This window comes from Lasioglossum baleicum, unplaced genomic scaffold (genome assembly GCF_051020765.1).
Source record: "Lasioglossum baleicum unplaced genomic scaffold, iyLasBale1 scaffold1161, whole genome shotgun sequence".
Taxonomy (NCBI): Eukaryota; Metazoa; Arthropoda; class Insecta; order Hymenoptera; family Halictidae; genus Lasioglossum; species Lasioglossum baleicum.
Window position 1 is genome coordinate 1 of NW_027470220.1, and position 14739 is coordinate 14739.

The 14739-nt window shown below is 41.0% G+C and overlaps 1 protein-coding gene across 1 annotated transcript; it reads left to right on the forward strand.

Annotated features, from left to right (window-relative positions):
- The first annotated feature begins 244 nt into the window (after positions 1-244).
- LOC143220526 (von Hippel-Lindau disease tumor suppressor-like) lies at positions 245-1546 on the forward strand. Its single transcript, XM_076446159.1, has 2 exons — positions 245-471; positions 1270-1546. The coding sequence occupies exons 1-2, from the start codon at positions 245-247 to the stop codon at positions 1544-1546; spliced, it is 504 nt and encodes a 167-aa protein (XP_076302274.1).
- Positions 1547-14739: the final 13193 nt, after the last annotated feature.

Genomic DNA, 14739 nt, shown 5'->3' on the forward strand with positions numbered 1-14739 from the left:
TTACCACCGGAAGATTGTAGAACGAGAGAGAATTGCTCGGAATGGGAAATAAGTGTCGGTGGGTCCTGGAGCACCGTCTGTCAGACAGCCGTCGATTAAACCCGGCCCGCCTGATTTTCTGCTTTCAGTTGTCGCGAAACCGTAGCTCGAGGGGTGGAGAAGGTGGCGAGGCGGATAAGAGGGCCGTGTATTCTCGGAGCAGAGTTTCTCAGTGGGTTCGGAAGGGCTAAAGAAAGGCGGCAGAATGGGCGAGAGTCATCAGCAGCAGCAGCCGCTGCTCCGTTCGATCAACAACGAGCACAAGTCCTTCGTTAAGTTCATCAACAAGACGCTGCACAACGTGATCCTCTACTGGATCGATTACCAAGGCCAGGCTGTCAGCTACGGCGTCTTGTCGCCTGGCGATTGCCGGCTTATAGACACCTTCGACACGCACCCGTGGATCTTCGTTGACCAGGAGACCAGAGACAGGTGGGACCCTGCCTCACATCTACGCCAAGCTTTCTCCTTCCATCGAGTTCCATCGAGTTCCGCAGGAGCAATGGGCTTTGCTCCGTCGCGTTCCCCAGTCTGGCTAGTCGAATTGTTAGAGTACTTTCCATCGGACGATCCTGTTTCGATTAACAGGATTAAAGTTTCTCCTATCGAACCAGCATCCGCGTCGAACGAAGACAGAGTTGATCCCGAAGAGTGGACCTCGTCCTGGTCTGGATAGAGATTTTAATCCTAGCTGGGTTTCAGCCACGCTCATCTTTGGTTACTACCGGTCCTAAGAGTCTAACGGCAGTTTGCCGCAGGTTTGCTTCGTTAGAAATGACCGGCGTGTGTCGTTTTCGGAACGTTCTCTGTTAGCCACGAGTCTGATCTTCAAACCATATGTACTTCGTTCGCATTGGTACCCGTAGAGAGACAGGAGCGACGAATTGGCAGTTACGCGGCTCATGTTTGAGAATAATTCGTTATAACGAAACAGACGTCGCAATTGTCTCTGATCTTTATTCGCAACAGTTTCAACGTTCGTCACTCCTGTCCTCTAAGCTCTACCCTTCCTCTACCCTCTCTGACCTGGAGATTCAGCCAATTCTCGCCGCTGTGAATCTCTATCGAATCGAATCGTTGGGAAGGTTCGGAATCTGTGATCCTTGGACTCTGTGGGAACTCTCTCTTCGTTCGACGCCTCTCTTCGGTCGGTCCCTTCTTCGGACCCACGATTCGGAACAGAGCAGAGGCTGGACTGTGGACGACGGGGCCAAAACGTGGGTTTTGCAGGTACACGGTGAACCAGAAGGACGTGTTCTTCCCGGAGCCTTGGTTCGCCAGGTACCGAGGACTTCAACGGAGCGAGATGCCGGTGAGATACGAAAGGACCGACGTGTACATCACTCTGCCGGTTTACACTCTGCGCGAGCTGTCTCTGAGGGCCATCAAGCGGCGTCTGACGCACGATCGACAGGCGTTTCAGCTCGACATTCCGAGGAGCCTTCAATACGAGCTGGCGACCATGCTGCCGAGGAACGAGGAGGCCGAGAACGCGGAGAAATCGTAGCGATCGATCCCGCAGCCTCGGAGACGGCCATGCCGTGTCTCTCCTGATCCCTGGATCCTCCCTACTTGTTTCCAGGTGACTCGAGTTTGAAAGATTCTGCCGGCAGACCCGGAAGGCTGTCGGGGGTTCGCGGGGGAAGCGTTTTCCGGTCTATTGGCTTTCAAGAGGAACTTACTTCGGATTTTCGCCGCTGCTGCGACACAGCTTCGGGAAATTGGACTTCGAGGCTTCTGAATGGCAAGTGGGATATCTCGTAAAGGTTTTTCCAAAGGTCCTTGGCCACGGGTGTGGCCGTCGCGACGCCGTGGTCACCGGGTTCCCTGATCGCCACGGAAATGGCGGAACCTGATGGGTCTTGGGATCTCTGATCGACGAGATCGTGGATAACCTAGTCCACGGATCGATTATCCGAGGATGTCGATACGTTTTTCGAAGGAATCAAGGTTCGGGATATTCAGATTTTTTTTTTTTTTTGCCTGCGATAGGAAATTAATTAATATCGTGGAAGGTGAAGAATTTCTTTATCGATTATCTGGAATTTAAATTTCGTATTTCCTTTTAAAATTCCATAGCAAATAAAAAGGATTATAAAATACTTAGGTCTTTTTCGAAAACGACACTCAAAGATCGATTATTCAAGGATGTCGTTACAAGCGATACGTTTTTCGAAGGAATTAAAGCTCGCGATATTTCAGTTTTTTTATTTTTTTATTTTTTTCTCGGCTGCGATAGGAAATTAATTAATATCGTGGAAGGTGAAGGATTTCTTTATCAATTGCCCGGAATTTATATTTCGTATTTCATTTTGAAATTTGATACCAAATAAAAAGGATAATCTTAGGTCTTTTTCGAAAACGACCCTCGTAAAATTTTTCCATTTTTTGATAGATAGTATACTGGTTGATAGCTGCGATAAGAAATTAATGTTTTGTGAAATAATTCGTCTAGAATTTTCTATATTTTCTCGTGTTTTTGTTAATTGACGAAATTTAAATTGCACGTTTCATTTTGAAGTTCGATAGCAAGTAAAAAGGTATCTTAGATTTATTTTTATAAACCTGACGAGTTTTTATTTATATTATAATTGGGAATGTATATTATTTCACGGTAATGCGTATCTTTCTCTTGTTAATTATATGTTAATTATTTCAATTCGCAAGGATCGTTTTTTTTTAAATTTTTAAACGAGTCAGTGTACTTGATCAATTTTTTGAAGAAAAATCAGAAGATTACTGCAAGTATGAGAAAATACGTATCACTGTAATCATCACATTTCGTTTTTAATAATTGACAACCCAATTCGATTCGTGTCTCAATAATTCTAATAATTCCCAAATTTATTTATCAGAACCTCCATTTTCCGGAAGATGCACCGTCACTGTAGCATACGTTTTCTTTTCCACTCTTTCAATATTTTTCTCTCTTTGAACTTGCAAAACACGCGTTACCCGTGACGCGAAATACTTTAATTCGGAAAATTATTGGAACAGAAGACACGATCAAGCCAGATTTCGACATATGTCGGGGATATGATAAAATTCGGGATTCGCGAAGACTCGTTTTAATTATTGACAACTCAATTCAATTCGTGTCTCAATAATTTCCGAATTTATTTATCAAAACCTCCATTTTCCGGAAGATGCACCGTCACTGTAGCATACGTTTTCTTTTCCACTCTTTCAATACTTTTCTCTCTTTGAACTTGCAAAACACGCGTTAGCCTCGACGCGAAATACTTTAATTCGGAAAATTATTGAAATAAAAGACACGATCAAGCCAGATTTCGACATACGTCGAGGATATGATAAAATTCGGGATTCGCGAAGACTCGCGGTCTTGTCTGCCAAAATCAAAGAGAGCCGTAAGGAAATCCACGGGAGAAACATTTGCCGGGCAGGAAGTCTCGAATGCCGCGAAATATATATATATCGCAAATCCGTCGGACAAACGGTCCGTTCGACCGTCACGTCGCCTCGATTCACCGAAAAAGCCACGATAGTTTGCTGAGTTACGCCGCTTTCCTCTCGAAACCGCGATACGTGTACATACCTGTAATATATGTATTTTATCGTTGGAACGTTTCGAGCTTATCGGCTCGCGCCCGAATTCCTCGAGAGCCTGTCCTGTCCGTCTTCCGCTGGTGGACGCGAGAAAAATGGCCGCTTTCAAAAACTTTCCAACGCTCCAGGCCAAAAAGAGGGAAATAACAAAAAAAAAAAGAGAGAGAAAACGAATAAATAGAGGAAAAATTCGCGGGAAACAGGTAAATGGATGGATCTCTGGCTTCATCGGTAAAGCGATTCGGACACTTTATATTTTCATTTTTCCAATAATTTAATTCCTCCTCGCCGATCAGTTACGCGTCCAACGAAGTTCCGATTTATCGGAACGGTGTAAAGAACCAATGGAATACCAGATTCGATGGTGATCGACAAGCTCGACGCGATTTCGAAGCACGTTTGCAACGGCAGTTGTTATTTTTATCACCAATCCTGTCGAGTTGAGGATCGTTCCGTTGATCTATGTTGATAAATCGCGATGGAAATTCAGAATTAATCGCGATTCGACTCGATTCGATATTACGAGCTTGTTCCATCGATTTCGAGGATGTGTCGAAGGCTCTCGAGGTCACGGGGAAACGTTTCGCTCTTTGATTCGCGATACTTTCTTTGGAATTTTGTAACGAGATCGGTAGATCGCAGATGGATTGCTAACGGACGTTATTCGGATCGATCGACGACTTTGTCGTGTGATTTAGATCAGTGAAGGTACAGTTTCTACGACAGGTATAGTTTCTCATTTTTCTTTTCACCTTTTATTCCGAAATCGCGTTTTGTTGGTCGAAACGTTGGCACTCTGCGAGAATCTCTGCCTACAACGAGGCGCACAACGGCAGACTCTGGTTAACTCGATGTATGCTTACCTGACTTGTAATTATTTTTACTCGTGAATTCTTATGGTGATTAAATAGCATGAGAAGAATAGCTATTTCATTTTTTCCGCGACGTTTTCTCGCGGAGGTCATCCCGTTTACCGATCCATTGCTCGATCCTTTTTTTCTGCCATCCTGTAATTTCGTCGCGATATTTTCGCGATTAATTTTATTTTAATTTAATTTTAATCATTTGGAATATAATTCAACGGTATATATGACGTTTACGTTAATAAACGTTCGTTGTAGATACGCGCCGTGGCGGCGCTAGTGAGTTAAACGACAAATCGCGTACTCGCGAATTAAACGGAGAAGATAATTCATCGACCGTTCACTGACGTTTTTATTTTCGTTATTTTTCTGACAGCTGGTGAAAGAATTATTAGAATTTAGAAATACACGACTGACGAGATAAAAGACCACGTATTATTTCCGTTCTTAATTTTCGTCGTTTATTGATTTGGAATATCACTAAAATTGCAAGATTGTGTCACCGAAGTTTGAATATAATGACGTTTACGTTAATAAACATTCGTGGTAAATACGTGTTGTGGTGGCGCTAGTGAGTCAAACGACAAATAACGTTCTCGCGAATTAAATAGAGAAGATAATTCATCGATTCCTTTATTCTCGTTATTTTTCTGACAGCGAAAGAATGAATTGTGAGAATTTAAGAATACACGAGCGACGAGATAAAAGACCGCGAATAATTTCCGTTGCTCGAACTTAAAACGAAGTTCACCCCTATGTAACAACCACTTCTCCCCTAATTGATTGCACCAACAGACAGTGAACACCATCAACAATCCCTCAAGCAGCCTATAATTTCATCGCGATATTTTCACGATTAATTTTCGTCGTTTAGTGATTTGGAATGTCACTAAAATTGCAAGATTGTGTCCTTGAAGTTTGAAAATAATTCAACGGTATATACGATGTTTACGTTAATAGACGATCATGGTAGATACGTGCCGTGGTGGCGCTAGTGAGTCAAACGACAAATAACGTTCTCGCGAATTAAATAGAGAAGATAATTCATCGATTCCTTTATTCTCGTTATTTTTCTGACAGCGAAAGAATGAATTGTGAGAATTTAAGAATACACGAGCGACGAGATGAAAGACCGCGAATAATTTCCGTTGCTCGGACTTAAAACGAAGTTCACCTCGATGTAACAACCACTTCTCCCCTAATTGATTCCACCAACAGACAGCGAAACACCATCAACAATCCCCCGTGCAGCCTCTCTCTCCCGCAGTCGATTCGGGCATCGGCTTCATAAAAATTCCTCCGGCCTTCGATTTATCACTGTTTCGAACTTTGCCCGGCCTGCCCGATATAAAGAAACCGGGAAGAAAATAGAGGAGCACGGCTGAAAAATATCCCAACTGTGCGACGAGGAAAAAGGAAACGCCTGCATCGATCGAGCTCTCCGGCCGCCGTGCGACTCTCTCTCACCCTCTCTCTTTCTCACGAAGGCGTGGAAAATTTCGTGGCAAGGTGCGAGAAGAAATTTCCACGCGAGATTCGCGGCAGGTAGTCGGTAATCCGGCCTCGTTTCCGCAATTCCGTAAGTAGAGTTACGAAGTTATTAAACCGTCCTCTCCCCTTCTCTCTGGCCGCCGTAATCAAGCATGCGATCCGGTCGGGCTATCCCGGCAACTTTCCTTCCGGATATTTCCGTCTGCTGAAGTGCATACGTGCGTTGATTAACCATTAGCCGAGTTAAATACACCCTGGCTCGAAACAGGCCGCGATAACGCGCGGCCATCGCACCGGATAATAGCAGGAGCCGCGTTTCTATACCTCGCGTCGAAGATTTTGAAGACTCAGGGTCACTACTCCCACCTAAATATTTATCTCAGTTCGAATTCTATTCGTACGAAAAATTAACCGCAGCAAAAATAATAAAAGTTTCCAATGAATGTCCCGACGTAAAGAGAAAGCAATTAGCAGAGCTTCGTTTCTATAGCTCGCGTCGAAGATTTTGAAGACTCAGGGTCACTACCCCCACCTAAATATTTATCTCAATTCGAATTCTATTCATACGAAAAATTAACCACAGGGAAAATAATAGAAGTTTCCCATGAATGTCCCGACGTAAAGAGAAAGCAATTAGCAGAGCTTCGTTTCTATACCTCGCGTCGAAGATTTTGAAGACTCAGGGTCACTACCCCCACCTAAATATTTATCTCAATTCAAATTCTATTCATACGAAAAATTAACCACAGGGAAATATAATAAGAGAGTTTCCAATAAATGTCGCGAAGTGACGAAAAATAAGTTAGCAGAGCTTCGTTTCTATAGCTCGCGTTGAAGATTACGCGAGTTCACGGACGCTACCCCTATCTAAATAGTTATCTCTGTTCAAAAAGCCTTCTGTTCGTACGAAGAATTGATCATGGGAAAAATAATAAAAGAGTTTCCGATAAATGTCCCGAAGTGAAGAGAAATCAATTAGCAGAGCTTCCTTTCTATAGCTCGCATCGAAAATTACGCGAGTTCAAGGACGCTACCCCCACCTAAATAGTTATCTCGGTTGAAAAATCCTTTTATGCGTACGAAAAATTTAGCACAGGAAAAATAATAAAGAAGTTTCCGATGAATGTCCCGAAGTGCAGAGAAATCAGCTTTTAACGTCGCGCGTATTATATTTCTTACATCTACTGAAATTTGGCTTCTTATCGAATTTTACTTCAATATTTCAGGCCGTCATTCTTAAAGCCGGAAATAATAAAGATATAAAAGAGAAATTTCGATCTTTTCGATCCTTTATAGCGATTTTCCTCTACTCTGAAGCATTTTATATCAACATCCGATTTAACAACTCCAAACAAGGAAAATTTGGATGATTGCACATTTATTTTTGGGCACATGTGAGGAGTTTGGAAACGAAAAATTCTTTTATATTCCATCAGAGACCAAAAACACAGATTTCATTGACCAATCGATGAAGAATCGGTACTCGTTCTGAACATTTACCACCAGATAACGACCAGGTAAATTCAAATTTTAGTTTTACTATTCAGACTAGCTTCTGAGACTATAATTATCACGCTATAGTAATTACTGTACTAATTACAGTAATACCAGACCAAACGTCTTCTAAAATGAAAGTTCACGCGAGTGTTTACAGACGTCCCGGAACAGAGACTCTAAACAGAGGGTTTAGGGCTGTATCGCATGGTTGGTTGGCCGAGAATGCGGGGAAAGAATTTGCGAGCCCGGTCCGGTGTGGTCTTGATCCTTCAACTGGACATTGTGCAGGGAACAATGGGCCAGGAAGCGACGCGAGGAGAATCGCTGATGATGATTCAGACTCGTCTGCGGCCATTTTCGGGGACGATGGTCAATTAAATGCACGGCAAATGGAGTCCGGTTACTACCTCGTTAATCTCGCCGGATCCTAATGGATCTTAAACGCGCCGCGAAATGTCACAGAGTGGCGGAAATCTAATGAGCCACCTGCCGGAAGTCTTACGAGCATGACGTTCGGCCATCCCGCGAGATGGCGGTCCCAGCCGGTGGAATATTTCTTTCTGAAACGACCTTTGCGGGTACGAACGTTTCAAATTAAAATCTTGTTGGAACAGTTCTCCTTTCTTTCTACTCTCTCTCTTTTTTTCCACTTTTGGGTTAATGGTGCTTGCAGCGAGCTGCCAGACTCGGCACCGAGTCGATGTGTTTTACGCGCGTTTAGTGGAATCTACGAGCGGAGGGACGAAGCGGGGGTTAGTGGGTTAATGGCACATGAAATACGCGTGATGTCGAGAAGATGTGTTAGGTTTTCTTGAGTTCGTTGAGATTTGGAATGCGATGTGTTTGGTATTTAAATTTCGGTGCGTTGTGAAAGGTAATTGAGAATTTGATAGTTGAAAATTAGTGGTATGTGAAATATTAGTAATATTATTAATTTGATGTGATATTAATTATAATACGAGATCTGGGTTCAGTGATGGATTTATGAGCGTAGGAAGTTGAAGACCTAAAAATTTTGATATGTTGGGTTGTGAAAGGAAATTGAGAATTTAATAGTTGAAAATTAGTAGTATGTGAAATATTTGTAATATTATTAATTTGATGTCATATTAATTATAATACGAGACCTGGGTTCAGTGATGGATTTATGAACGTAGGAAGTTGAAGACCTATAAATTTTGACACGTTGGATTGTAGAAGGAAATTGAGAATTTAATAGTTGAAAATTAGAGGTATATGAAATACTTGTAATATTATTAATTTGATGTGATATTAATTATAATACGAGATCTGGGTTCAGTGATGGATTTATGAACGTAGGAAGTTGAAGACCTAAAAATTTTGGTACGTTGGATTGTGGAAGGAAATTTCGAATTTGATAGTTGGAAATTAACGTCAAACGATATGTAATGTATTTAATAATATTTTTATTATCATTGATATTAATTATAATACGAGATTTGGATTCAATGATGGATTTATGAACGTAGGAAGTTGAAGACCTAAACATTTTGATACGGTGGTTTCTGGAATGAAATTTCGAATTTAATAGTTGGAAATTAACGTCAAACGATATGTAATGTATTTAATAATATTTTTATTATCATTGATATTAATTATAATACGAGATTTGGATTCAATGATGGATTTATGAACGTAGGAAGTTAAGGACCGAAAATTTTTGATATTCGAAATCAAATTCGATTTATTATTAATTTTCAAGAATCAGGAGAACATAGAGTCGTTATAGGATTCTGATTGTTTGATTCTGAAAGTACGGTAACATGGTAGTTTTAATGGGATAAGGAAAAGAGAGGTTCTCGCGTTGGTCGTTTGCCAAAAATCTGTCGCCTTTTCTGGATTTGGAAAATGAAGAAATCTTTCACCCTGTCACGCGTCCAATAGATCTTTAAAAGTCCATTTCAACAAGCCCCCGAATCTCGGCGCGCCTTCAACAAGATTCTTGGTTCGTACGAAAGTTCCCGATTTAAGAGAACTTTCAATAGCCGTCTGAAACCGGTAACAATTCTAATCCACTTTTCATTCAATATCGGCGCAAAATTCCGTGGTAAATAGAAATCCTGTCGCCGGTAAATCGCAGAAAAAACATCGAAATTTATTTAACGAAATTTTTTAACTTCCCCATTCGTGATAATTCCTCAAATATCTCTCGAACGTGAAATTCTAATGCACGTTTTATTTTGCGTTACCCAAATATCGACAGCAAATAAAAATCCTACCACCGATAAATTATAGAAAAAAATATCGAAACGAAGTTAAGGAAATTTCGAATTTTCGCTGATAATAAATCCCCGTAAAATATTTCGCGAAACCCCACGTGCTGGATACTCAAAATCCTAATCCACATTTTACTTTTCCGTAAATTAAAGAATTTTCCAATTGTTAAACTCGATAATTTCTCGGAATAGCAGAAATCCCGAACACACAATCCTCTCGCCCACTTCTCACCGAACATCAGCCTGGAACAAATCGTAAAACAAATAAAAGTCCCATCAGCGGTGGGGAAGAGAACGCGCGCGAGGAAAAAAGGAAAGAGTCGGGGGAAGAAAATTGGAATTTCTTTCTGTTGGGCGACCGAATAAAAGAAGAAGAAGAGGGAGAAAGGGGAGAAAGGAAACACCATGGAAGAACGGTCGCGGTATTCAAACACTCATCGGTTTCACATCGGACCGAGCGAGGCGCATTGACTCTCGGCCTCGCGTTTATTTGCACGCGAAAATACGCTTCGTGACTGTTGTCTCTGTGTGTCGTGACTCGCCAGGAGAGGAGGAGAAAACGCGGAAAATCCGCGGGATCGGGGTCGGCGTGGATCCTCGTCGCGATTCCGCCTCGACGAAAGAGAAATCGCCGTAGCCTCGAACGGCGAGCGTTGCGAAACTAGAAGCTTCGGGGTTTCGTCATTGGTATCCGCGAATAAGTCGCAAGTTCCCGCCACTCTGCGGTGGCCGCTTTAAACGCGCCGGTGTTGCTAATTGTTTCGGTATTCCGGAAGTTTCGCCAATTGGACCTCATTAACGTATTACCGTTCTTTGTTTCTCCCCTTCGGCACTACTCCTTTCAGCTTTCCACTTTAATCCCGCGAATGCTTTTAAACGTTGCCCGTCGTTCCTCCATTTTCTTCTCCACGTTCTTTCAGTGCGTTCGATGTTAGGATTTCTTTGCACCGCACACGGGACTATGCGAAATAGAAACGTTCCTGGATCGTGGAAATATTTTAAACGGATATACATTTGAGTTTGAGATTTGGAGAATTGGATTTTTCTTTTTCTTTGGTTGGTAGTAATGCGAGTGTTGGTATAATTTACAGTTTAATGAGACACCGAGGAAATTGGATGATTATTCAAGTATGAATTTATCGGAGATATGGACCGTAGTGGCGCTAGTGAGTTAAATGAGAAATCGGGTTTAGGCTTCTTTTAAATAGTACTCGATTCGCTAGAGGGTTAATATTAGACTGGGAGAGAAAGAAATTGATTATTTTTGTAATTTTAAATGGATTTCGTTTTTTCCTGGCCTTAGAGCTTAGGCTGACTTTGCGATTTTGTGTTAGGCAATGTAACATGGCAGGAGGACTGTCATTGGCAGAGATCCAGGAAATAACGTCATTTCTTGGAATAGTTATTAAGTTAGTTATTAATTAGTCGTTAATTAGATGTGAGTTAATTATAGTTTGTATATAAGTTAGTAGTAAGTTAGGAATAAGTAAGAGATATTTTCGAGACTAATGTCTTTGTTAGTAATATGAAAATTATGACGAATTAAGGTAAGTAAATAAAGTAAGTAAGGTAAGTATGGGTGAAAAGAAATAAAAAAGATAAGAAAGTTAAATAGGAGAAGCAAGGTAAGTATCGGTAAAGAAAGGTAAGTAAGGTAAGTATGGAAAAGTAAAGAAAATAAGGTAAGTATCGGGAATGAAAGGTAAGTAAGGCATTATGAGAATTCTTGAAAATGACGCCATTTCTCGAAAATGTGGAGAATTCTTGGAAATGACGTCATTTGTAGGAAATGACGTCATTTCTCAGTTTCGGTCGACGAGCGATCTCCTGTCGCGTTATGTTCTTCTGATACAAAATCGCAAAATCGGCCGAAAATTTTACTTCAGGGCCGCAAAATATTGTCCCGAAAATTCCTGGAAATAACGTCATTCCTTGGAAGTGACGTCATTTCTCAGTTTCGGTCGACGAGCGACCTCCTGTCGTGTTGTGTTCTCCTGATACAAAGTCGGCCAAAAATTTCTCACCGAGGCTGTAAAAGCATGGTCCTGAGAATTCCTGCAAATGACGTCATTTCTTGGAAGTGGCAACCTCCTGTCACGTTATGTTCTTCTGATACAAAATTCCCCGTCGAGAAATTTTTGGCCAATTTCACCACATTGTATCAGGAACATAGAACATGCGAGGAGGTATTCCATGGTCAATAATTTTGCCACGAGCATGGACAAAACTTTTCCGGTCGCCTGGTAAATGCATTTAGACCCAGCCGAGAAATTTTGGCCAATTTTGCGATTTTTTAACAGGAACATGGAGAACAGAGAAATGACGTCACTTCCAAGAGTTATCCTCAGTTCCAAGAAATTACGTCATTTCCTAGAATTATCGGACAATACTTTAGCAACCTCGTCGTATATTTTTCGGCCGATTTTGCGATTTTTTATCAGGATAACATAACACGATAGGAGGTCGCTCGTCGACCGATTCCGAGAAATGACGCCATTTCCAAGAATTCTCTACATTTCCGAGAAATTACGTCATTTTCAAGAATTTTCTACATTTCTAAGAAATGTCGTCATTTCCTAGAAAGAATTATCGGGACAATACTTTTGCGGTCTCGCCGATCAATTTTTAAATTTTTTTTACTTACCTAACTTACCTTCTCTTCCTTACTTACCTTTTTCATCTTTTTCATTTCTTCCCCTTGATTCATCTTCATTCTTCTTCGTGTATTATCTCTTTGATATTGCCCACTCTTTATTTCCAAAGTTCCAAGGGAACATTGAAAATTTACAAGAGATGGGAAATATCTTAAACTTTGTGCGTAGCTCTTAGCTTTTTGAGGAATAATTTCTTCCCCAAAAATAGTTCTTTAGGAAACGATAGCAATTACCAGGTCTTCGCGATTAGGGCAATTCCACGATCGAGACCAGTATCTCAAATTGCTGGAAGAAAATTTCGGTAATACGGGTTTAAAACGATTCGAAATCCACCTAAAGTTTCTCGTTTCTCGCGATGCAAATTTGATATTCAGTATTTAGAGTTCGGTTGTCAGTGTGCAAAAATTAGAATGCTATTATGCGGTTGTAAGTGTCCATATTCCTACCCAAAGTTCGAGTCCAACAGCAAAATCCTACGGAATTGTCAATTAAACCGCTTATTTCGTTATTAATTTCACGATCGAGGCCAGTATCTCAAATTCCTGGAAGAAAATTTCGGTAATACGGGTTTAAACGATTCAAAATCCAGCTGGAAGCTAGTCATTTCCCGCGATGCAAATTCGATATTTAGTATTCGGAAGTCAGAATGCTGGTATTCGGTTACAAGTGTCCATACTCCTATCCAAAGTTCAACTCCAGCAGCAAAATCCTACGATATTGTCAATTAAACCGCTTATTTCGTTATTAATTCCACGATCGAGACCAGTATCTCAAATTGCTGGAAGAAAATTTCGGTGATACGGGTTTAAACGATTCGAAATCCACATGAAAGCTCGTCGTTTCCCGCGATGCAAATGTTCCGGCTCTCCGACCCCTCGGTTTCGCATTTTCGAATTCAGCCAGAAGAATATTCCCGGGTCCCCCCGTTCTCTTAACCCGAAATTACCAACGCCTAACGCAGTACCGCGTCTTCTCCTCGGTGTTCCACAAAACAACAATTAAATTAAACACCCGGGAAAGCCTCCGCGACCTACATTCTCGTTAATTTCCTCCTCCGCTATGGCCACCGCTTTAAACACTCGGCATCCACGTTAAGCCACCTTTGAATTTCCCCTTTTTTCCCTTTTCCCACCCCTTTACAACCTTTTCAAACCCTGGGCGATCCCGCTTCTCCGTTCGAGCGAACAGTTGCAGAAAGTGTAACGTTCGCGCGAGCAGCGACATCCGCTGGTTTCGCCAAAATGGCGGCGTCGCGACGAAGGAGAGATGGTCGGTGCTCGTTATTCCTGCGTATCGACGCGCGTTTAATGAATTGCCACGAGCTGCTCGACGTCCTCGGCGTCGTCGCGTGTTTTCTCGATTTTTCGCAAGATCGTTTCATCGATTATTATCGGAGTATCGACAAATTGCGGCATTCGAGAGAAAGGATAGGAGGTTAAGGTTTGGTTTGGGTGTTGTATATTTTGGAATCGGTTTGGTGTTGTTATTGCGAAGCGAGGGAGAGCTGATACTGGAAATTAAATATTTATGGAAATAATATACTACCATTTATAGCGAGATTTAATCAACGTTTAAAATGGCCTAAAATTTTTATTTCCAAATGTTCGGACATTGCGTTGAAGTATTATAATTCTAGCAAAAATTATGTTTTTTGTAATAAAGATACCTTTGGTAATCGACGTTTAGAATTACCTAAAATTTGGACTTCCAAAAGTACGAACATTGCGCTTAAGTACTATAATTCTAGCAAAAATTAAATGTTTCTTGTAATAAACACACCTGTGGAGTCTGTTAGATAAACAGATAAACATGGAGTCTGTTGGAAAATGTTAGATAAATATTTGTGCTATACAGTAAAAATATAGAATAATTGCTAATTGCGAGATCGGAGAGCGGTAATATCATGGATAAAATGATTTTCGGGAAAAGGATACTTTTGGAATATGGTATGTTACACGATTGTGGCGTAGTCTGAAAACTATGAATTATTAATGAAGCGTTTTAGTTTCAACGGAATTCAAAAGCGTCCAAACATGAAGCTTCAATAATTCTAGCTTACGAGAATTTCACAGAGCAATTCTGGCTTTAGTGCGGATCGTAAAAATAATATAATGCTGTATTCATAGTATCTGTAGTAAAGTTTGATCGAGCCGATAATATTACCGTTGCCTAATTAGACTCTCAGAAATAACGTAACAGGTATTATCTCCGCTAGAATACCTAATCCAAATATAACATAGGTATACGATAACAATTTAAGCACATATAGCCTCCCTACAACACTACATCTTACAACACGATTATATATTTATATAGAATTAAAAAAAAAAATTTGTTTTCATTATGCAATTTCAAAATGCAATCTTTTTTTGTCTCTGAGTCTCGTATAAC